This window comes from Marmota flaviventris, chromosome 15 (genome assembly GCF_047511675.1).
Source record: "Marmota flaviventris isolate mMarFla1 chromosome 15, mMarFla1.hap1, whole genome shotgun sequence".
In the NCBI taxonomy this organism is placed as follows: domain Eukaryota; kingdom Metazoa; phylum Chordata; class Mammalia; order Rodentia; family Sciuridae; genus Marmota; species Marmota flaviventris.
The window spans coordinates 37,075,384-37,100,395 of NC_092512.1; the positions used below are offsets into that span (position 1 = coordinate 37,075,384).

Sequence of the window (25,012 nt, forward strand, 5' to 3'; positions counted from 1 at the left end):
ATTGTGTATATAAACCACATTTTCTTTTTCCATTCATCTGTTGAAGGGCACCTAAGTAGGCTCCATAGCTTAATTATTGTGAATTGTGCTGCTATGAACATTGATGTGGCTGTGTAACTGTAGTATGCTGATTTTAAATCCTTTGGAGTGGGTTAGATAAATGGGTAAAATGGTGGTTCCATTGCTAGTTTTTTGAGAAATCTCCATATTGCTTTCCAGAGTGGTTTTACCAATGTGTAGTCCCATCCAAAAGTATGAGTTTCCCCTCATCCTCACCAACACTTCTTGTTATTAGTATTTTTGATAATTGCCACTCTGCTGGAATGAGATGGAATCTCAGTGTAGTTTAATTTGTATTTCTCTAATGGCTAGGGATGTTGAACATTTTTTCATATATTTGTTGCACATTTGTATTTCTTTTAAGAAATGTATGTTTAGTTCCTTTGCTATGGCCTATTTTCTGAAGTCTATGACTCTTAAAAAGTTTAAGAGGAAGATTATTGGACTTAGGTTTGGTGTTTATTTTACATATGTCTATACTCTGGGAGGATTTTTAGTCATGTGCTGTGGAAAATCGTTGAGGATAAGCCAAAATTCTTGAAATAAGAAATCTAAAAAGGTATGAAATATCAGAACAGAATTATATACATTTCCATGGTTCTGATGTTAGTGTTTTAACAAGTCAATTCTTTTACATAATAGTAAGAAAAAACCCAGAAATTGCCTGTTAGAAAAAATACAAATTATCAGAGAGGAAACCAAGCAAATCATGGATCCTTAGTTATTTTGAAGAGCCACTCATGTATCCTATTTTTATTCAGAAAGAATAACAATGAATCAGTTATTAGCTATTTTCCCAGGGCTTTTCTTCTTATAAACAATAATTTTTGTGACACAAGAACATGGCATTAAAAGACAGCATTGGAAATTAGAGAAAAATTGGTGATGAAGAAGCAATTATTACAGATTCAGAATTGATGGTAAGAAAGAAGACTTTGCCCTTAGCATGGACTGGAAGAAAAAGAAACTGAAGAGAAGTAGATGGCATAGGACTGTGGAAGGCCAAGGGGAGAGAGCAGCCTTGAGAGCAAGGCCTAGGGAGCACGAGGAAGTGGCTGGACCAAAGGGACTTTTACCTGCTCTGACAAGCCAGACTGAAATATTTTTAAAATACAACTTTATCATGCTTCATAGGCAGATAAATATGGTGTTCATGTAGTTCTTTATACTTTAGATAAATGTAGAGAAGCCAAGTATAATAAACAGTAGCAGAAAGTCTAGGGACACAAATCTTTACTTTAGATAGAAATATTCATTACTTTAGAAATGTTAAAAGAACATGGCATAAGAATTGTATATTTTGTAAAAGCTAAGTAAAAAGAATTTTTTTGTAAATGAGATTCTTCATAGAAAACAGAATTTTTACCTATCAAAGAGAATATAGTAAGAGGTACCAGACATGCAAGGGACAGGCTATCAAGTGAACTAACAGTGGGGACTGAAGGAAAGAGAGAGCTAAGGAAGTGCCTAAAACCAAGTGGTTAAGTGCAGGAGGAGGAAGAGAGAAGGCAAAGAAAGCAGTGCTCAATTAGCTATGAGTTGTCTACTTTCTTCTCCAGGATATGTAATCAAAGGACTCCCACATCAGATCTTCAATGATGTGGTTCTATTCTTTGCCCATGAAAATATGGTTTATATTTTGCTTCAGTTTTATTTACTCTAAGTCATTGATTTGAAAATGAGCATGTGTTACTCCTTATGCACACCACCTCTGTAAGTAGGCTTAATAAGATGATTACTTGCTATTCAGGAATAACAATAATTACTGCAGTCAAATGAACATAACCCAGGGCAATCTCAACCTTCTCACCCTTTTATTTTGTCCATTTTGAAAGTGTTTAAGAAAATAAGATAGAATAATTGCAGCTTCTGGAAATAATGGGTTATACTACATGATATAATATTTGAATTCTTTACTGAAATAATCAGATAGTAGGTCCTCATTTATATTAAGTGGGGGAAAATATACATATGATTTTATGTTTGAAGATCACAGTCTTACAGAGGAATACTATCATTGTGTGAGTTCAGCCTAAAACGGATCTGAGCTTTAAAGCATAACTAAGTCATTCTCTAGCAAAACAAACATCAAATTCTCTTGATTGCCTCTTGATTTAAATAAAACATTTTTGGTCTACTAATCACAGCCTTCCACAATATGTACCAAACCTGTCCAACAACTATATAGTTAGTCATCAATTTCTTCAAATTCTTTTGGAGTATATGTTGCATAGACCATATCTTTTCTATTTTTAGGAAGACAAATAGGAATTCCCATGAACTAAGCAATCTATTTATTAATTCATACAGCAAGCATTTACTCAGCAGCAATTCCATTGGGTGCTCGGTATTTTCCCAGGGTTTTATCACCTCAGATTTAGAATACTGTAACAATACCTGTATCAGAGAAGATTGTGTTTGGCCTTATATAGAAAGCCAAATATTAGTGGCTTGCTTAATAATTTATGATGATTTTTCTCATATAATCTAAAGTGATGGCTGATGTGATAGTACTATTATGTCCCTTGTACATCAGTATAATTTTTCATTGCTATCTCACTGTAAGGCTTTTGTCCTGTTTGTCAACACATGGTCACAAGTGGCCAGTAATTCCCATCATTGTTATTCCAAGGAGGAGGAGGAAGAAGTAAAAAAGTTTCCCAGAAATTCACAGAATACTTCATTGACCAGAACTGTGTCAAGGGAATCAGATGAGGTCATCAAGATCCTAGGTCAATATCTTCGCCTTGCTTATTAAGTGTATTTGTCTCCTCTTTTCTAGTGTTTTTTTTTTTTTAAATACAGAATAGGTTGTCTTCCCATGACAATGTTAAAGCAGAGGAACAGGACACGGTCAATGACATTTTCAGTACTGCAATATCTAAACATTTATCCATGGGAAAGAGTTTTTTCTTCATAGTGTCTTCGTATGAAACACTGCCCTTGCCTGAGTCCTGTGACCATTTCAATCAATAACCAGGTCTGAAAGTTGAAGTACTATTGGCTAAGTATTTGTCACATGACTACCCTATAAATGGGAAGCCCTGTCAAAATCACATGAAATGGGAGAATGTTGAATACCCAAAGGAGAGTTCTGCCATTTGATGGAGAGAGGGAGAAACAATGGGAAAAGGCAGTGTCCTTACTTAGCAGTAAATAATTTTCAAGCTAACTTTATATCTGTTATAGTAAGTGGTAGAAAACTTTAGGCTGTATTTGGAAATACGGTCAAAGTGTTGTGAAAGATGCAAAGCTGCTTTCTGAGGAATATTATGGCTTTACTTTCCAGGTAACACTGAAATCTGTGAACTACAAACACCAATTATCTCCTTCTTCCACAGTAAAACAATTTCAAGCAGGGCCGGGCACACAGCAGTAAAATAATGGTTAGTAGGGCACATGTAAAAAGACTACATTTCTTGTCTTCATGTGCAGTTGGGGGTGACCACAAGGCAAAGCTTGGTGTGACCATTGGAATATGATATAAAAGATGCAAGCAATTTAAAGGCCTGTCCTTACAGGGAGCAGTGTGCTCACTACTACCCATTTCATTTCACCTTTGCTCTAAATGGCTGATTATAACATACACACAGTAAGTAATCTTGGACTAATGAAGAGACACCTTAGAAATTACTAAGTAACAAGAGGAGAGGATCCTACGTCTTTGGGAGCAGTCACCATCCAGCCTTAGACCACTGATTTAAGACTGATACATAAGAAAGAAATTTCTATCTATTTTTGAGTTTTATGACATGTAGCTAAGATAAAATGGAAAATGAGATGTTATAACCCTTATTTTCACAATAGACCTTCTTCAAACCTCCCCATTACTGATCTGATTTTTCTAAGTGTATGTGCCTGTTCTTAATAAGAAATGATACATATTGTATACTCTAGATTCCAGTTGGATAGCTATGTAGCCCAATTTATAAATTCATGTGTGTGTGTGGCATGTTTTAAGAATATATAGTAAAATTCTTTTCAGAGAATATACTTTGGGTGTAGGAGTTTTTCCAACTCTGATCTACTTAATGTTCAGAATTTTGCAGAGGTACCCCAAGTATCACTGTAACAGTAGGTCACAATCTGGTTTAATGTTAAAGGGTTCTAATTCCTCACATTCTTTCCAAAACTTATTATTTGACTTCTTGATTATAGCATCTTGGTGAGTGTAAAATGGTGTTTCCTTGTGATTTTAATTTGTATCTCCTTAAATGGCTAATAATATTGAAAAAATTTCATGGACTTATTGGTCATTTCTACACTATCTTTGGAGAAATGTTTATTCAGATCCTTTATATCATTTTTAAGTTGGGTTATTTACCTTTTTATTATTGAGTCATTAGACTTCTTTATAAATCATAGGTAGAAATCCCTTATCAGATAAATGATTTGAAAGTATTTCCTCTCATTCTGTGGGCTGTCTTTTCACTTTCCTGGTAATGTCCTTTGAGCCACATAAGTCTAAAATTTTTATGAAGTCCAATTTACCTATTCTTTTAACAGAGGGGGTGCATTCCTTGTGCTTCTAGTTTCGTATCTAAAAAGTCATTGCTTAATCCAAGATCATATTTTATTCTAAGAACTTTATAGTTTTAGCCTTTATATTTAGGTCTTTGATCAGTTTTGAGTTAGATATGGTATGAATTAGGCATCTTCCTTCTTTCTTTTACATGTGAATATCCAGGTGCCCTGGTACCACTTGCTGAAATGACTATTCTGCCATTGAGAGGTGTAGGCTACATGTACCTTGTCAAAAATCAATTAACTGTAGATGTTAGTCAAGTTAGTTCCTGGACTCTGAATTCCAGTCCAATGATCTATATTTCTACACACTATCTTAATTACCATAGCTTTGTCATTAGTTTTAACATCAAGAAGTATGAGACCTTCTTTTTCAAGACTGTTTTGGATCTCTCACGTTTCATTATGAATTTTAGAATCAACTTGTTAATTTCTACAGAGATTAGCTGGGATTCTGAGCAGTATTTTGCTGGGTTGGAGATCAATTTGTGGAGTATTGTCATGTTATTAACTTAAAGTAAGCCTTGTGGTCCACAAATGTCTTTTTATTTATCTAGATCTTTAAAACTTTCTCCTCAGATTGAGAATATAGCTCAGTGGTAGAGTACTTGCCTAGCAGGCATGAGGCCCAGCACCAAACAAACAAACAAAGAACAAACCCAAATCTTTCTCTCAATAATATTTTGCAATTTTCAGATTGTAAATTTTGCATTTCTTTTGTTAAATGTATTTCAAAGTATTTTATTTTTTGATGGTATTATAAATATAATCATTTCATTTTTAATCATGTTTTAAGTGTATAGAAGTATAATTGATTTCTATATACTAATCTTTTTTTCCTATAACCCTGCTGAGCTCACATATTTGTTGTAAATGTTTTTTAGTTATTTCTTAGGGCTTTCTATACACAAGACCATTTCATCTGTAAATACAAATAGTTTTACTCTTTCTTTCCAATTTTTTCCCTTTTATTTGCCCTTGCTAGAACTTATAGTTTAATGCTGAACAGAAGTGATCACAGAAGCATACTTGTTTCTTTCTTGGTTTCAGGGAGAAAGCATCCAGTCTTCTATCATTAAATAGCTTTCTTACAGATACCATTTATCAAGTTGAGGAAGTTCCTTTCTTCTTAGTTAAGTGTTTTTATTAAGAAAGGATACTGGATTTTATCAAATGCTTTTTTACCCTTATTAAAATGACTGTATAATTTTTGCTTTTTATTGTATTGATACTTTTTTTTACATTAATTGAGTTTTAGACGTAAAGCCAACCTTGGGTTACTAGGTAAATTCCATCTAGTCATGGTGTATAATTCTATTTATATATTATATATTGCTAGATTTAGTTTGTTAGTATTTTGTTAATGATTCTGCATCCATATTCTCCAGAGATATTGTTCTATAGTCTTCTTTCCTTATGAACACATACAGTTTCTTGAATGCCGCTTCAATCTCTTGCCAAGAGACTAGCATAACAAATAAATACCACTTCTACTATGTTACCCCATTCATTTAAGTCTTTGAACTTTGGTTCCCAACTGCCCACAATAAAATATTTACTTTGTAGTATATCTCCCATTATTTCCCAACACAGTTCCTTCACCTATGAAAGTGGACTTTTTCAATATCCTATCAAAAATCCTAATGTTTACAATTTCCATGTCTTTTTCCACATTATTTCTCTAAACCTTAACCTCTTTTTATTAACACCAAATGTAATGTCTATTCCTCTACTGCTTCTCTTCCCCAACATTCAATCTTTAATCTCATGAGTTTATTTAAGCTTATAAGAATGATTCAATCAGTTACAGAATTTAAACTAATTTTTGCATAAATGAGTAGTTGTATTTGTGTATATTCTGATCTAATCTCCATTTGTTTACTGTCTATCTTCCCTACCAAATAAATAAGCACTAGAAAATGAGAAAAGACACTTTACTACTTTTAATTGCTATCACCCTAGTGACATACTCTATCTTTCATACATAAGAACTGAATATTTATTGAGTAAATACATCGGCTTCTCTTCTCTACCTAGTCAGTTTCAACTTCTCCATGAAGTTAGGTCACTGATAAACTGGCCTAATGCCTTCTTTTTCTTCCCTGAATTCTTATAATGTTAAGCTTCCAAAGTGGGATATTTAGCACTTTACACAAACTACTCTATATTCCTTGTTATCATTCTAGTAGTCTATGCTTTATTTCCCAAATGATTATAAAATTCTAGAGGGCAGGGACCACAGTGTATTTATCTTTCATATCTCTGTTTGTCTGTAGCCCATAAATGGTAGATATTAAACATTCAATTGACACTATTGAATAAGGATAGGGTAGTCAGTTTAACAGAACCTTAGGAAAACTTACATGCATTTACTGGATTTCTGGAATTGAAGAGTGATAAACATCATTCTAGCTGAAAAAAATTCAAATTTTAATTGTCTTCTTGATATTTTCCATCTACTTTGAGGAAACCAAGATATGTTTTTGCCTGAGCACAGCCTGTTTATTAGGAGAAAATTTTAACAACTTTTAACATTTACAAGGCTTAACTTAACTAAAACTTCAATAGGTGTGAAAGTTGAAATCCTTTCCTTGAAGAGAACAGGGAGTAAATATGTAATCTCTTTCCCAGGTCTAGATTTTAAGAAATTCAAGGCATTACATCATAACCTCTCTTGTCCATTTAAGGCTCTGCTTGAATTCATATTTTATTGGAGTCTGTGTTTATTGCCTGGTTACAAGCAGACTATCCAGGTGCCTTTGAAGGGAAAAAAATACTTAGCATAGCAAAACCACAGAGAGAACACTACATGTATATTATCCAAAATTCCCATCTCCTTTCCTAAATACAGAAACATGTCACTTTTGTTCTGACTTTTCCATTTACATCTACTTCAAGATAGAGAGCACTGAGATAGATTTGAATATCAATAAACTCCTCTAAACCAATCTCCATTTCCAGCTTCTAACCCAACCTCCACCCATATATGCTCTTGGGGTATATACACTGCCTCTATTTCCCTCATCTTACCCAAAATTCTACTTCATAAAACATCTATTAATATACCACCACACATTTAAGAATCCTTTTTCCTCTTCTTCACCCTCAAGTTCCTATCTCTAACTATTTCTAGCAATCCTTAAGTGGGTCAAATGTATCTGCAAGAAGTCTTTGCTTCTAATGAAAAATTTTCCATTTCTAAAATGAAGAACAACTCCAAAGCAAATTACTTTCAGTTATAGTAGTAAGAATACACTAAAAACCTCAACTTCACCACTACTTTCTGGGCATGTTTTTAACCACAGTTCATACAAAAAAAAAAGTCTAATGTGTTTGGCTTATTTGATAACAAACTTTAAAAACATCAAATTAAACCATAGGTATAATAAATAAAATACATATAAATAAATAAATAATATATATATAAATAAATAAAATATAGGTATAATAAATCATATTTCAATAGTTTTATGTTCTGTTTTTATATTTAAGCACTATCTAAGAATGGTGGGGTATGGGCTGGGGTTGTAGCTCAGTGGTAGAGCACTTGCCTCATATGCATGTGGCAGTGAGTTTGAACCTCAGCACCACATATATAAAATAAAGGTATTGTGTCCATCTACAACTAAAAGTTTAAAAAAAAAATTTAAAAAGAATGGTGGAGTAAAAAATTTAGCAAATTTATTAATTTATATTCATTGAACACAATGGTTTCTTGACACCCTAGATTTTCTGCAACCCTTTATGTCAACTTCAAAAATCATAATTTCTGGGCTGAGGAAATAGCTCAGTTGGTAGAGTGCTTGCCTCACATGCACAAGGTCCTGGGTTCAGTCCCCAGTATCACACACACACACACACACACACACACACAAACAAACAAACAAACAAAAAAAACTGTAATTTCCTTTCATTTAGCTATGTTGTGCTAAGGGTACAGCAGGTCAAGAGAAGCAACAGTATAGAATGAAGAATGCAGAACAAAGTCTTTAGGAAAAAGGGGTTAAGGGACAGAGGTAACATTTTTATATAAGGTTCAAAGTGTGAAAATTATTAAACATTTTTTTTTTTTTTAATCCAGGGGCACTTTGCCACAGAGTTACACCCCTAGCTTTTTTTCTATTTTTGAGACAATGTCTTGCTAAATTGCTTAAGGCCTCACTAAGTTGGCGAGGCTAGATTTGAATTTGCAATCCTTCTGCCTCAGCCTCCTGAGCTGCTGGAATTACAGGTGTGTACCACCATGCCTGGTTTCTTTCATTCTTTTTCTTTTTTCCCAGTTGTAGATGGAACTTTAATTAATTTATTTATATGTGGTGCCTCGAAATTGAGCCCAGTGCCTCACAAACACTAGGAGAGTGTTCCACCACTGAGCCACAACCCAGCCTGGTTTCTTTCATTCTTTTTTTTTTTTTTAATATTTGGACACAATATCTTTATTTTGTTTGTTTATTTTTTTATGTGGTGCTGAGGATCAAATCCAGTGCTTCACATGTATGAGGCAAGCACTCTGCCACTGAGCCACAATCCTAGCCCTCTTTCATTCTTAATAAACAGAAATTAGCCTTCTCTGTGACTCATGGTAAGAATAAAAGAAATACCTTTTTTACAGTTTTTTTTCCTGGAATTTTATAGAAGATTTATTCTAAGTACAGATATAACGAAAGAAACACAAAAGAAAAAGCAAAGAAAATACTTCGAGAAGCATCTAACAAGAGTTGTTCTGTTTTATGCTGACATGCTTTGTGGTAATAATAGACTTCCAAAGAAGACCAGATCAAAATTAAAATTCTAGGCAGGCATTCAACTTCTATCATTGTGTCCTTTCTTCACTGAGTATGGGAAATAAATGACTTACCAATTATTTATTGAGGATATTCCCACAGTACTCTTACAAAGTTCACTTCCAAAAGAAGCCCTATCTCTGTAATGTATCTGAGTCAATGAAAGCTACACTAGGTTTCTTACAACACATTTTAGAAAATTCAGCAGGGTAATAAAATCATGTTTTTCTGAGGTCATTCTACAGCAATTTTGTAAAGTTGCATGACAAATAAGAGGAAAAGAGACTAAACAAATTTCAAAACTAAAGAATATCAATCCAGAATATTTTATGATCATATTGTGAATAAAGTTAAATGCAGAATAATTAGCAGAAAGAATCTAGTTTAATTATAGCTGTTCTATCGTAAAGTTGGCACAAATGCAGTAACTCTTAATTAAAATCAGGTAATAGTTACCTCTGTGGCCTTTTTTGATGGTTCCAGACCAGTCATATTTGCGACTATTAACTGATGTAAGAGTTGAACTTGAGCCACACTTAGGAAGAAGTCCAGGTTTGTGGTTATATTCACTTCTAAGGAATGGCCACATACTAAAATCTCCTGAAGGAGAGGGCAGGGAACAAAGGTTGAATACAGATAAAGAAATAAGATAGGCTTCAGATAATAATTCATCATTTTTATGCTTATTTGACTATTACTACTTTCTAAGTCTAATGGGACTTAAGTTCATATGTTAATGAGGAAAGCAAAAATGATGAGTAGTCACTTGCCATAGTTTAATGGATTAATTTTAAAATCATTTATATAGGTTTACTATATGCCAGGCCTGGGTCATTAAAAAGAATTTTTCACCTTTTCATATCCATTTGACTTGTTCATACTTCAAAACTTCTATCATTGTTTTAATATATAAGAAACAATGTAGTTCTAAAGCAGGATCTTGTACATCATTTCAAATCAACAAGTATTTACTGAAATTCTTCTAAGAACAGTCACTATAGTAGAATACTAGGATTATCACAAAAAATAAAGTTGTTCTTAAAGGACAACTTGCTCATGTGGAGGTTATAATCTAAGGGAGCAGACAGATATAAATAGGCAACTCTAGGTAGGCAATTTTAAGCAAACACTATGGTGTAAGTATTCTCCACAAGAGAATTCAAAATGTTTGTAATAGCATATGGTACTGAAGCCAAAGATAGCTAGACTAATTAATTTTACTTCTTAAAACTGTTAAACTCTTAGCAGCATTAGTTACTCATCCACTATTTAATGTTGCTGTTCTGTATAACTTGAACATTTATCGCTGAAAAACCTATTAGGAAAACAACAAAAGAGACATCCAGAAGCTTCAATTAATAGTTAAGCAAAAGTCCTGCCTCCTGTCATGAAGTCCATGTGGACAACGTTAAATGCTTGGGAATGTCCAACATGCCTTCTCCTTGTTAGCATGGATTTGAAAGGACACTATGGCTGTCCAAATACAACTGGAAAGCTTAGAATAGTTTTTAATAAAGCCATAAAGAATAGCATATCTGACATGATTATCCTTTTTTTTTTTTTTGGTTAAACAAACTTTTTCTCCGCAAATTTCCTGTATTCTCTCATTATACTTGGAATTCTTATTTTAGTCATGATGAAAAAAAGTACATTGGCTCAGAGGTTTTCTTTTTATTTTTTAATTGTCATTGTAACATTTCCCAGAAAGATGAAACGTTGTCCTAAAAATATGTTAGTTCTATTAGTAGAATATCATCCTGTGAAAATAAGCATCCTGTAATTGTAGGTTAAATGGTATAAATGCAATGGTAGAATCATTAGCTAACACCATAAAAATAAGTTCTGTTTTTACTTCTTTTATAACTATCATCTTCTGATCAGTTTGATCTTTAAAATAGTTGTACATGAGGAAACTGAGGAACTGGGAATTTAAATGAATAGCTGCAGATGACATCTTTTAACATGAAGCTGAGCTTGGACTAGAACTAGGTTTTCTGCTCTTCAACTTTGTGCCTATTTCACTTGGGAATGAGAAACTTTCTAATAATGCCTTCAAGTTAGAAGATAAGTTAATTAACATGCAATGGTATTTTATTTACAGTTTGACACATATGTAACATGGAATTCTCAGTATATAGATAGTTAGAAAGATGCTATAGAAGTTAACAGTATACAAGTTAGAGCTAGACCAACTGAGTTCATACCTTGTTATGCTTTCTACTTCTTGTGAAATTTTGCAAATTGGACACCCTCTTAAAACCTCAGTTTCCTCATCTATAAAATTCAGGTAGTAGGAGTAGATTATTAGCTACATTATCATGAGGATTAAATGAGTTATTACAAGGATAGCAATAACTGTATAGCATTAGGAAGTGCTTAGTAAATATTAGCTATGATGTTAAATCTTATTATTAATAAGCTAGTTTGATGTCACATGGGATGAAACTCGAAAATTCAAAACATATCAAGAGGATTTGCTCTATTATTTAGACTAAAATGACATCTATATTATGTCCTACCTCTGTATGTAGATTTTCTGGAGAACTTATTTTGGTGAAAATTATGGCAGGTGCTCCAGTTATTCGTACAGAAAAGTCAGTCAAAATGGGGGTCAAAATTGCTCTCCTTTCTTGATGTCGCCTTATGCTAAAAGATAAAGTAAAAAATTATTAGTTCACTTTTTTCAAGGATAATTTTCATTAAGAATTTAAACTATGAAAATAGATGACAAAATTATATTACTATTCTGAGAGTACTGCATATTTTATAGACACAGTTTTTTAATGCAATACCACAAAGACCCGTGAAAGATAGGAAAAATCTTCACTGAAAAAAAATCAGATATAATTAAGGCATTTCACATTAGTATCATCTTAAGACCATTTTTCTTATAAATAGATGCATATCATTGTTATCATCAAATAATTTTACTATTTTTGGAATTTTTTTAAAACCAGGAATTGAACCTAGGGGCACTTAACCACTGAGACACATGCCTAACACTTTTTTTATATTTTATTTAGAGACACAGTTTAAGCTGCTGAGGCTGACTCTGAACTCACAATCCTCCAGTTTCAGCCTCCTGAGCCACTGGAATTAGAGGCATGTGCCACTGCTCCCAGCTGAAATAATTTTTGATTTCCTCCTTTTAATATTTCTGACCTTCCATTTGACAACTGCCATCTTTTCCAATCTCATAGGCTCATGAGCACATCCTCTTAATCTTTGAACTCCTTTTGTTAAGCTCTAAGAACCATCTTACTTAATGAATTACTGCAGCCTTTAAAGTCCATTTAATGGCTTTTGTGTCTAAAACCAAATGTTTTCTCAAAACAACTCTGCATATAAAGTAAAAATCAGTAATAGACCCACATCACCAATGAGAAAATGAAGTTCTATACTAAAGTTATCCAATAGGAACAAAGGCTCCAGAACTGGCTTGGAGGGCAAGCTGATGTCAGACAACACACATTCTTACCTCTGATTAGTTATATAGCACAATATTTCTACTTAGCATTGAAAATTGCTAAGAATTTCAAAGGAAGCACTGATTGCATGGTAGAAGATGAAACTGGAAAACAATGCTGAGAAACCAAATTTCATGCTGTTACCTTCAAGACCATTTTTTATATCCTTAATTTTCATTCTGAAATAATATACTATGTTTATGTTTTATTGAAAGTCATACCTTAAAATTTCCTTTGAACCATATTAATATAATATTCTTTATAAAAGTTTCTTATCATTTCCTTATATTATAAAGTGATAAAGTTGAAATCAAATAATTGACATGTTATCTCATGAAAAAACATAGATAAAATCCAAGTTTATGCATATCTTCCCCCCCACCCCCTGCCAAATCAGAGGAGCCTAGAGAGTACTAACATCTTTTGTTAAATGTGCAACAGGCAGAGCTTTATGTGATGTCTGCCAAAAAAGTAAATTGGATCATCTGGTTCTGTGACACATAAGTATTAGATTTCAAGAAAGTCAATTTTAAAGAATTAAGAGATCTGGTAAGTAGAGAGTAACAGGAAGAAGTATTAAAATATGTGACTACAGAGGAAGGGTTTAGATCCTGAGAGACACTATAATTATAGCCTAATAGCTCAAATTCCATAAAATGACCAATGTGAGAAACATGTAACATCTGATGTGCTCTCATAGGGGAGTGCTAAAATATATGATGGATTAAAAATACCTTAAAATGGAAAAGATGGCAGGGAACCAAATAAAAACAAATGTTAACTAAAGTACTGATGGAAACAAAAAGTACTTGTCCACACCACATATTTTTTTATTGTTGTGTGATGAATTAAATCAGTAAAAAAGCATGAGACATGATTATAGAATAAAATTTAAATCAAGTCATGGGTATTAGAAACAAAAAGTTAAATTCTGAAATATTACAGTTCAAAATTTAAAAGAAAGAACTAAAACCTAAAGTATTAATGAGGTTGTTTGTGGAGGACCTCAGCACTCTCAGTAAACCAAGTAAATACATTTTAATAGCTATTTTGAGACAAGGCAAGAGTTTTGAAATGAACTGGTTACCTAGAACTTGGGTACCTGAAGAGCTAAGAAAATATTAATTAACCTATCTGAAAAAGGAGCAAGGGAATTTGCCTGTTTTGCCAAGACAACTTGTTGAAAACAAAACATAACAAAACAACAAAAAATTATGTATATAAAATACATAAACAAAAATAAAAAAACCATCTATCTTCCTGGAAAATAAAAAATGGGAAATTCCCCATGTGTGTTGAGTAGTTTTAATTTACACTACCTGTATGGTCCTGGAATACTCTTTTGGAGTTATTTACATAAAAGGGGCATCAGATCATTTATAATGCTATAGCATCTGTCCCAAATAGACCAAAATCTCTTTACAAAAACATGTCCTAGGCTGGGATTGTGGCTCAGTGGCATAGCACATGCCTTGCAAGTGTAAGGCACTGGGTTAAATTCTCAGTACCACGTAGAAATAAATAAATAAAATGAAGGTATTGTGTCCATCTAGAACTAAAAATATATTTAAAAAAAATCATATCCTCAATGAAAACAGAATTCTCCAGGACAAAGACCACTGAATATAAGCTTCTAATCACAGATTATTTTATATGCCAAAAAATCTTTATTAGCAAAAGAATTAGATCTCATTTTCAAATGTACTGCCAAGAACTTTTGATAAGAAAATTAGTTTATATGGATAATAAAATATACTTGTTTAAAATTTTAAATAAGGAATGAAGTAAAAAGAAAAAAAGCTACAAAAATAACTAAATATAATTTGCAGAAATGAAAATTGTTGCTATTAAAATTAAAATGCATATTAGTTGAGATAAATGGCATTTTAGATATAGCTTAAGAAAGTGTAAACTAAATAGAACTAGTAATACTTCAGGAATATACTATAAAGAATTCTTTTTGTTTTTTCTTCTTAATTATCACATAATAATTATAATATAATAATTATATTAGTTTTAAATAATTTAATAATTTAAAAAATTAAGAGAGAAGGAGAGAGAAGTATTTCATATTTAATTAGCATTACAAAATGAGAGAACAGAAAGAGAAAAAGGAACAAAGGCTAAAAGCTTTTTTATAAATGATGAAATGTAAGAATCCATAGATTGAGAAAAACACAATTATTCATGGGTTCATGAAACAGTTTATCAACCATGATAACATAAGGTATTTAAACTCACCTATATAGAAAAAAGTTTACCTACAGTATGCTATGGCACATGGTGTTAGGAAAGTTGTGGAAGAAATATTTCTCTGATTCACTCTAATATAACAATGATTTATATTGTCCACAGAAACAACAACAAAAAAGACACATTTATTTGTAGCTATCATCTAATATAGAGGATTGTATCCACAGAAACTAAACTCTTGTTAAAAAATTAACAAAACATTGACTCTCATAGGTTCTAATCAAATAACAGGAAAACGGTCCTGTGTTAACAAAAGCTTTTCAGTTAAGTTTCGGAAGGTGTATTTTGTAAGCAAAGGAAAGTATTGTTTTCCATAACTATTATTAAGCAAGAATGCTACAGGTGTATGCCACATGCGGTGATGAAAACATATTCAGAAAGACTGGCCATTTTTCCTGGGCTCAAGGTACTCTAAAATTCTGCCCAACTACCACACATTTGGTGTGTCTGTGTGCAAAATAACAAAGAAATTTAATGATACTTCAAATATTGCATATTATGAAGTAGGAAAAATGGTATCAAAGTTTTCCAAAGTATTCTACTAAAACAATAGAATGAAAAATGGTGATGACCTACTTGTGCGGCCATGCTAAAACAAAATAATTTCCTGCCATGGTATTAGAGCTGAGCTCCAAAGAGAAGTAGTAAAGCAGAAGATACTTAAGTCTTGTGATGATTACCACTGATAATCAATGAATTACAAAGGATTATTTTTAAATATGAAAAACCGTAATATTCACAAACATTTATTTTAAACCATCAGGTATCTGAAAACCTATTTGTTACATAAACCTTTTCCTAAAGATTCCTCTTATTTTGAGATTAATGAGAGTCACTAGGATAAATAATTTGAATTGTATAGTAACTTTGAACATGAAGTATTTACTTACATGTTTAAGCCTACTTAAGTGTTTTTTCAAGAGGAACACTATCCAAAGACTTCCTAATGCAATTAAAATAAAAGTCAAACTCCCTTTGACCACTCCATTTGTAATTTAGCTCTTCTCTCCCTAAAATGTGACTTCTATTGCTTTTTTCATCCTAGCCAAGCATGATCCATAAATGTACTAAAGTTGTTCCTACTCAAGGATCTTTGCTCTCCTGGAACATCTAAAGTAGAAATACTGCAGGGGAATTTGCATGTACAGCTCTTTCTTTTCATTCAGGTATTAAAAGAGGCCTTCCCTGAGCCCCAATCTAAGGAAATTTCCCAGTCAACTCTTGTCACATTATACCAATATATTATTTTCATAGAATTTATCTTTCTCTGAAATTGAGAAACATGAACTTGAGTATTCACTATGATGCCAGGGTCTTTGCTAGTGCTGGGAGAAATGGCAAAAATAGATACATAGTGCTGAATCTCATGGAGCTCAGTTTAACAGGAAAGATAACTAAGCAAAATAATCATAAAGTATAAAAAATATAATAAGGGTGGTATGGGAAGACTCAGTAAATGACCTAATCTTTTACCTTAAGGTTGTACACATACAAAACATCTTATGAACAATGGTATAATGACTATAGGTTGTAATGAGAATTATTTTAAAATATATTTAAATAAAATGCCAATATAAATTTACTTTGGCAAAATCAAATAAAATTAAAAATGAATATTCCAAAAATATGCCAAAACAAAACAAAAATAACAAACCACCAAAACCATAAAACACCAACTCTAAAAACTCATCCTCAAAAACAGGACAAAACCCAACAAATAATAAATAAAAAACTATGGTTAATGTAACTGTGATGATAACAAGTGCTAGATTTATTACAACCTCTATATGATAGTTTTATGAGTATGCCTGAATTGAAATATTAACATAACTCAATTTTACTGAGATGTCTAATGAATAATACCTCTGGTTATTCCCTCCAGTTGTTTATATTATAGCTAGAAACTCCTGCATCTAATTTTACTTGATAGAACTGATAAAGAAAACCTTCAATATAAACTTCACTGAGGAGGGAGAGACTAGAGGAAGTGCTAAATTTGTTAGGAAGAGAATATTATAGGTTGTACCTTGGAAAAAAGTAGAAATTTGCCAAGAGATGGAGGGTCAAGAGATTTCTTTTATTTCATTATAAGGCTTTTAATAACATATATTGATGTACCAGGGACACTCGTAAAATTACACGTAATAATAGATATTTGTTGTACATATGCTTTTAGGTACACTCTTGATATTATTTTCTTTGGCTACTTCTATTAAAAACAAAATGTTGCAGGAGAGAAATTAGTTATTTGAGGATTTGGTTAATTGAGTTTTAATGACTCAGGCATCTACTTGTCTCTATAACGATTACCATGCTGGAGCTGAAAGATTTCATAATAACTGAAGAATGGGCTGGGGTTGAGGGCACTTGCCTAGTATGTGTGAGGCACTGTGTGAGGCACTGGGTTTGATTCTCAACACTACATATAAATAAATAAAATACAGATCCATTGACAACTAAAAAAAATTAAAACAAATTTTAAAAAGTATTAAAAATAAGTGAAGTGGTTTTAAAAATTTTATGGTTCAGTATATTACTATGATAATTATATTTGATATAAAGATTTTTTTCTTATTTTTTGAGTACCTACAGTCTGTCAGTCACTATGCAAAGATATAAGGAAGAATGAGACCAGACAAGACAGGATCTCTTTCCATTTACTTCTCTGACATTCTTCAGATTGCAACAGAACACCTTCAATCAAGATGGAAGGAAGCAGATACCTGCTGGTTGCTGGAAGTAAAAACTGTTTGCTTCTTTTTGCTGTTATCAGGATTACTTTTTCCTTCACTGTTAGTCCCTAGGTACTTTAAACAGGAAGGGAATCTCATTCTTTCATGGAAAGTCATGGAAAGGTTTAAGCAAAGCATTATAAAATTTTATAATGTTTAGGCCATTCTAAGCATTAGCCTATGAAATATGAGAATTATACTAAGTTCTATAATTTCATTAAGTGTTAGGCTTGATAAACTAGCAAATTAATATAAGAAAAGGGATGGTTTTCAGGTTAAAGATTTAAAACAAAGAAAACTGCTTTCATTGCACATTCCATTTAGGATTTCAGGTGAATTCTGGAAAAATCTCATATTTGTTTAATTACAAATCAAAATATACAAAGGCTTCTGTCAGGTGTGAACACTTTCAAAAACTAAAGAGATCTAAAGTCACACCAAATATTCACAATCTCTCAGAAATAAGGTTAGTAGTAACATGGTTCTGGGATTTTAATGTCAACACTTAGCAACAGTTACCCACATTTAATGTTATGGTGACTATGACATATAGGACTGATTGGGGGAATCTGTCATATTCAAATTCTGCTTGATAAGCAAACATAGAAACAACAATCTTAAAAGAAATCTGTTAGGGGGAACAGCCCACAGAATATCACATGAATTTGAAACATTTGTATCAAAATATTTAAGTGAACATATATTTATCTGGTAATAAAGTTTAAAAGATAAAATTTCTAAGGATATAAACATAATCAGTGATAGGAAGAAATAGAAAAATAGTTGTTAAAAGGAAATTTTTTTTTAGTTTTTATATAACAGCAGAATGCATTACAATTCTTATTACATATATAGAGTTCAGTTTTTCTTATCTCTGGTTGTATACATAGTATACTCACACCAATTCGTGTCCTCATATGTGTACTTTGTATAATAATGATCTTCACATTCAACCATCATTAATTACCCCATGCCCCCTCCTTTTCCTTCCTACTCCTCTGCCCTATGTAGAGTTTGTCTATTCCTCCCATGCTCCCCCCTCCCTATCCCACTATGAATCAGCTTCCTTATTTCAGAGAAAACATTCGGCATTTGGTTTTTTGGGATTGGCTAACTTCACTTAGCATTATCTTCTCTAACTCCATTCATTTTCCTGCAAATGTTATGATTTGGAAAACTTTTTTAAAAAAAGATTAGCTAAGAATGAACTGTAGCATAAACTTATGGGGGCAAAGCCTAAGCAAATAAGGAAACTGAGTAAGGAAACCAGGGTTATAGACTTAGTTCTATAACTGACACCGAACAAGCCAAGGATTATCATTAAACTTAGTATTCTGTAGTGCTTTTGTTGTATAACAACTTGTGAAGGATGGCTCAGAGTTTTAAGTTTGTTAAGAGAAATCTGCACAAGGTGTGGAAGGTGTAAGGAAACAGTAGTAACCAATGTTCTATGAAGATCATCATGGTTTAAATGCAGTGAAAGGTCAATGCAGAGGTGTTGGAAGATACTAGCTTATCCTCACTTTCCTTGGCTCTGTGTGATCATGTCTTCCTCCTGACTTAACTTCAGGCCCAAACCCAGATGCAGAGGCCACTACTTCCCACTAATTTCTCTATCAGTCTCCTCATGGTCCCACTCTAACAGCGAGATGCACCTAGTTTCCCAGGTTCTTTTGAAAGCTGCAATGATTTTATCCAGATCAAGGACTTCGAGAGGCTTTTGTTGTGACTTTTCTCTGATCCTCTAAGTCCCTCTTTTAGATCCTTACTTCCCAGCTTCTTCCCCAATTGGGTAATATTTTATTCCTAAAATAAATTACTTATTATAATCCTCATAGTGCTCTGCTGTCTGGTTGAATCCTTTCAGCTTTGGAAAATTAAGATTTGGGAAGAGGATATCTATAAATTTTAGAATTTAATAATTCTCTATGCTTAATTTTTATTCCCTTGTTCCCAACATAACACACAGAAACCCATCATAATCAAAGAAAAAAATTGCATAACATACTCAGAAGAAGAGAATGAAAATCATTAAAAAAGACTACTATTTGGTACTGGTCAGGCGAGGGAGTAAATTATTCTTTACTTTGTATCTCTGTATCTTTTGAATTTTACCTAAAATACCTATTAAAAACAAATAGAATTATATTAAGGCCCTGTTTATACTTTTGTTGAGATTATGCATCAGAACTGGGCTCTATTAGATCTAAAATTTCCTGTCTTCATCTGAATAAATATCTCTCAGAAACATTTATACTCAGTGACCTGACTTGTCATGTCAGTTAATCATCCAACCATTCAAATTTTCACTGATCCACTCAAATCTTTATTTTCTATTATGTGACCAGTATGATGTTTTGTGCTTCAGTTTCTTTATGTATACTTAGGGAAAAAAATTTTTATAACTTTATTGTAAAAATTAAGTTAAACAAGGTAAAGTGATAAATATTATATAACCCTTTATGAATACCATTATGATGATGATGATGATGACGACGACGATGACGACGACGATGACGACGACATGGAGAAAAATATAGTTTTGGTATTAAAGGAATAGAACTAAAGCAATCATCATTGTAAAAGGAGTATGGTAAAGACTACACAAGATGATTTAAAGAAATCTAATTTTTTTTTAAGTTGTAGATGGATACAATACCTTTATCTTATTTATTTATTTTTATGTGGTACTAAGGATCAAATCCTGTGCCTCCCATGTGCTAGGTAAGTGCTTTACCACCGAGCTACAACCCCAGCCCCAAGAAATCTAATCTTATAAGAGAATTCATGAAAAATTAACTTTATTACAATCATAAATACCTCAGTTTTACAATATAAAGTTAAGTTTTAATGCCTAGTATCTTCTTTCTAGCAAATAATCTTACCTCTCTCTCTGATAAGAACCATGAACAGCTTGGGTAAGATGGCAGTGGCTCTCTACATATCTTAATAGCTTACATTCAGGACTAATTGTTTAAAAAATGTTCTCTGTGAATATAGCTTTTAGTTAAAGACAATGGAAACCCAGAGCTAGGAATTATTGCTGTTCCTTCTTCTCTAACTTGAACATAGCGTTATAAAGCATTTGTTACTGTTTTCCTTTTATTATTTTAAGTAGAAAGAAGAGGCTAAAAAATAAAAGAATTGACCCTAAACCCAAATGGATTTCAAGAAATAATGTGATTGTATCCTTTAGAATAAAGTGAATCTTTTCATCAAATAGCAAGGTTAAACAAACAAACAAACAACTCTAATTTGTAACAATGTAACAGTGGTAAAATTAGCAGGTTTCCCAGCAAAACCATCAGCTAAATTACAAAATTTATTTTGTTTGTAAAGAAAAGCAGAAGCACTACCAAACACTTAGGTTGGGCATGCTAAAGATCACTAACCCTACTGGCAATATCAGTAATATTTCTCAATCATTTCGTACCTGCTGGCCATATTCCACTCAAGGGCTGGATTTTGAGAATTCCTTTCACTCTCTGTAAGCACCCCTCCTGTTCCACTTTCCTTCTCTGGTTTTAGTTGGTCCCACTGTGCAGTACCAATATTGATGGACTGCAGGTCTATTTGGTATTGTCTATCTTCAATTTCAGATCCAGGATCTCGAAGAATTCCTAAGTTCAAGGCTCTTCTGTAAAGTAAGTGGAAAAAAGTAACAGATGTAATAAATATCTACATTTATTTTATTTACTAAATAGTACCATAAAACTTTTTTGTATTACTGATTAATAAACTGTTAACCACATTTATGAGATAGTTAATAGAAAATTAACATATTGTGACATCAAAAATTTATCACTTGCAATCATCTATCCTATAATAATTTCTTATGTTTCCCAGCACAATACCCTTTTGTTATGTGCTTTCATATACATGATTTCAATTACAGAGATGCTTTCACATTTTGTTATATCCACCTTAACAAAGAGTAAACAAAATTCAGAGGTTCAAAGACAGCAGAGTTACAAATTTACTCAAAATACTTTCTGATGATAATCATTTACTATTCTAAGAACTTTGATATCTTGTTAGGAAAGGTGATAGTCAGCACTTGGGGTTGAGTCTGAAATATAGTATGAAAATGATTTTAGTTTGGAGAGGCTTATCTCAAGTAGGTAGTGCTGCCAAACACAAAGGAAAAGGTAAAAGCAAATTTTCTTTGGGCAAATTCAATTTCAACTCAAATAATTTTCCCAGTTTAGGTTTCAAGTAAAATGAGACATTCACATACAAAATTCACAAGTCACACATGATAATAAGGGACCCTGAGTGACACACAGTAGCAAAAGGGTAGAGAAGATATATCCTCAAAAACTTCAAAAGATACTGTAGTGTACTAGCATACATAAAATATGAAACAATTATTTAAAAAGTAAAAAAGCATCCTCAGAATAAGCAAGGAGCTGGCTGTGGTGACTCACAGCTGGTTTCGATGACTCACACCTGTAAATCCCAGAGGCTTGGGACAGGCTGGGGAAGGCTGAGACAGGAGGATCAAGAGTTCAAAGCCAGCTTTCACAACTTAGTGAGGTGCTAAGCAACTCAGTGAGATCCTGTCTCTACATAAAATACAAAATAGGCTTTTTTTTTTTTTAAATATCTTTATTTTATTTGTATGTGGTGCTAAGAATCGAACCCAGTGCCTCACGCATGCCAGGCGAGCGCGCTACGAAATAGGACCAGGGGTGGGTTCAGTGGTTGAGTGCCCCTGAGTTCAATCCCCGTACCAAAAAATAAAAAATAAAAATAAAGAAAATAAGGCAGGAATAAGGCTTTTGTTAGAACTATGTAGATCCACAAAGAACAGAATTACTACAATTTAAAATTCAAAACAGACTGAACCCAAAAGAAGTGATAGCAAGTTGAAACAAAGATCCAAAGACAAGTTACAATACAATTCAAAGAGACAAAGAAATGTTGTAGCTAGGTTCAAAGTATATATAGGAGAGAGCAATAAAGTCTAAAAAGTTCCTGATTGGAGTTTGAGGGAAATAATAGAGAATGGGATAGAGGCATTATTTGAAGAAATACTGTTAGAGAATGCACAATTGTTGAAAAATGCCAAATCTCAGATCTAGATAACTCAATAAATCCCAAGAAGTAATGATAAGGAAGAAACTGGCAAACATATGGATAAATCTAAATAAATATCATCTTTAAATCAATAATATTAATGTGTAAACTCAAAGAAGAAAGGGCAAAAATAAAACACTGAACAATAATAATATACAAATTAGGGGATCATGTTAAGTAGTTTTCTAAGGTTGTTGTATAGTTGTGGAGAAAGGAAAAGATACTGATTTAATTTTAGATTTTTGTTAACTTTGATACATGCTAAAATAGCTATAAAACCTCTAAAATAATAAACATGGATAACTTCCAAATAAAGTAAAAATTAGAATGTAAGAAAAAAATGAAAAGTTTTGTTTGAAAATTTAAAAACACATTTTCAAATTCATCACTTATTGGTCAAAAATAATAATGAAAATTAAGTAATAAATAGCAAAATGTTATGCATTAAACGTGATGAGATACAGTTATAGGGGCACTTTGAAGAAGATTTATCATCTAAAATACTTGTTTAGGTGCTAAGAGCCAAGTATATGATGCATGGAATTTTTGGTCGAAAGGTGACGCCAGCTAGCCATTGAGATGATATGATTATGTTAAGATTTGCATTCATATGGATATTGGACTCCTGCTGTTCGCCTAGGCCGGCTATGGGACTCCTGGAGAGTTCCCATTGGTTGGGGAAGTACAGTAGGAGGGAGTTCCGGGGGAGGGGCTCTCTCTGCGGGTCAGGGAGGAGGCCGCGTGGGTGGATCGAAAATCTTCCTGGGCGCCTACCGGACATTGGCGGCAGTTTCAAAAAATAATAAAGTTTGTTCCTGCTTGAGTGGCTTGTGATTTTGTGCCCAGCCAGACTGCGGCATTTAGGAAAGTAGAAAGACTTAAAATTAGTAAGATAAATATAAAAAAGGCAACATAAGCAAAAAAAGAGGGAAGAAAATAAAAGTAGAAATTAACGAAATAAAAAAGAGATCATGAACAAGACTAAAAATAGACAAATCTCCAGCACTGAGGGGGGAAAAGAGATAAAAAGGCTAAGTAAACTGTATTTACAATAAAAAAGGAAACATAACTATGATGCTACAGAAATTAAACAGATAATAGGATGATACTAAGAAGATTTATAGAGACAAAGATTTTGTAACTTATTGTGGAAAAAAATCTCTCCTGATCATCACTGTCCCTGGAATATATTTCTTCCTTTTTCACTGTGGGATTAATATAAAGGTTATCTACTCATTTCTTCCATCACATTTCTTTGTTTCATACAGTTCTTTTTCTCTATGAAACCACACTATTTTAAAACCCTGACAGAACAAAACTGCTGGTAATATAGTAAGTGGTGGAAAGTAACATAGTACTGTTTGTCCTATTGTTGGTTTAGTGAGGACTATCAAAATTATCTTCCTCAAGGGTTCTTCCTGGAATGAGCTAATTTGCATTTTATCTTTGAATGCAAAGTTACTGAGCACTCTCTTTAAAGTTTTGTGATAGGCCTTAGGGACACTAGGGTCCTTACCCTCACAAAGTTTACAGTCTAGTGGGAAGAAGCAACTATAAAGCAGACAACAGTTTACAAGGTTGAATAGAGAATGCAATTAGAAAACCTGACCCAGACTTGGGAAGGCCAAGAAGGAGAAATGCAATGTTTAAAGGATTTCTGAAAAACTCTATCTTCTCATTTCATAAATAAACTGTATTTGAATAAAGTATCTCAAGTAGGGGAATCAACAAATTCAAAGGCATGAGAGTAGCTCATCCCAAAACCTTGAAAAGACTCTGAATGGGTAGCATGGACAGCTGCAGAGGAAGAAGTAATGAAAGGCAATGGGGACTTCAAGCCAAAGAAAAACCCATCCTTAGAGTTCAAGAAACTCTACAATGTTTAGGAGACCTGTACTAGGCCCAACCTTTGGGAATGAAGAAAGGTGGCCTAAAAGTTGGAGTTGCCTTGCAAATGGGCCATTTCACTCCTACCAAACAAGATACAGAAATTATGTAGTACTGCAGTATAGTAGTTCAGAGCAAACAGAAACTTGGGTTTCCGTCTTAATTATGAAAATTAAGTGAGAAAATATATAAATATATAATATATAAATTTTCACATCATAAAAAC

General features: G+C 32.8%; 1 protein-coding gene across 7 annotated transcripts in view; it reads right to left on the reverse strand.

Annotated features, from left to right (window-relative positions):
- Positions 1–25,012, reverse strand: part of Vps13b (vacuolar protein sorting 13 homolog B) — a 757,361-nt gene that overhangs the window by 247,165 nt on the left and 485,184 nt on the right. For 6 of the 7 annotated variants that reach the window (XM_071602212.1, XM_071602214.1, XM_071602210.1 and 3 more), the window contains 3 exons: positions 21,254–21,457; positions 11,888–12,014; positions 9,825–9,968 (listed from right to left, as the gene is read on the reverse strand). In XM_071602212.1, the coding sequence (XP_071458313.1) occupies positions 9,825–9,968; positions 11,888–12,014; positions 21,254–21,457 (475 nt within the window). The remainder of the gene's footprint in view (positions 1–9,824; positions 9,969–11,887; positions 12,015–21,253; positions 21,458–25,012) is intronic. The other variant, XM_071602213.1, reaches the window with a different exon arrangement.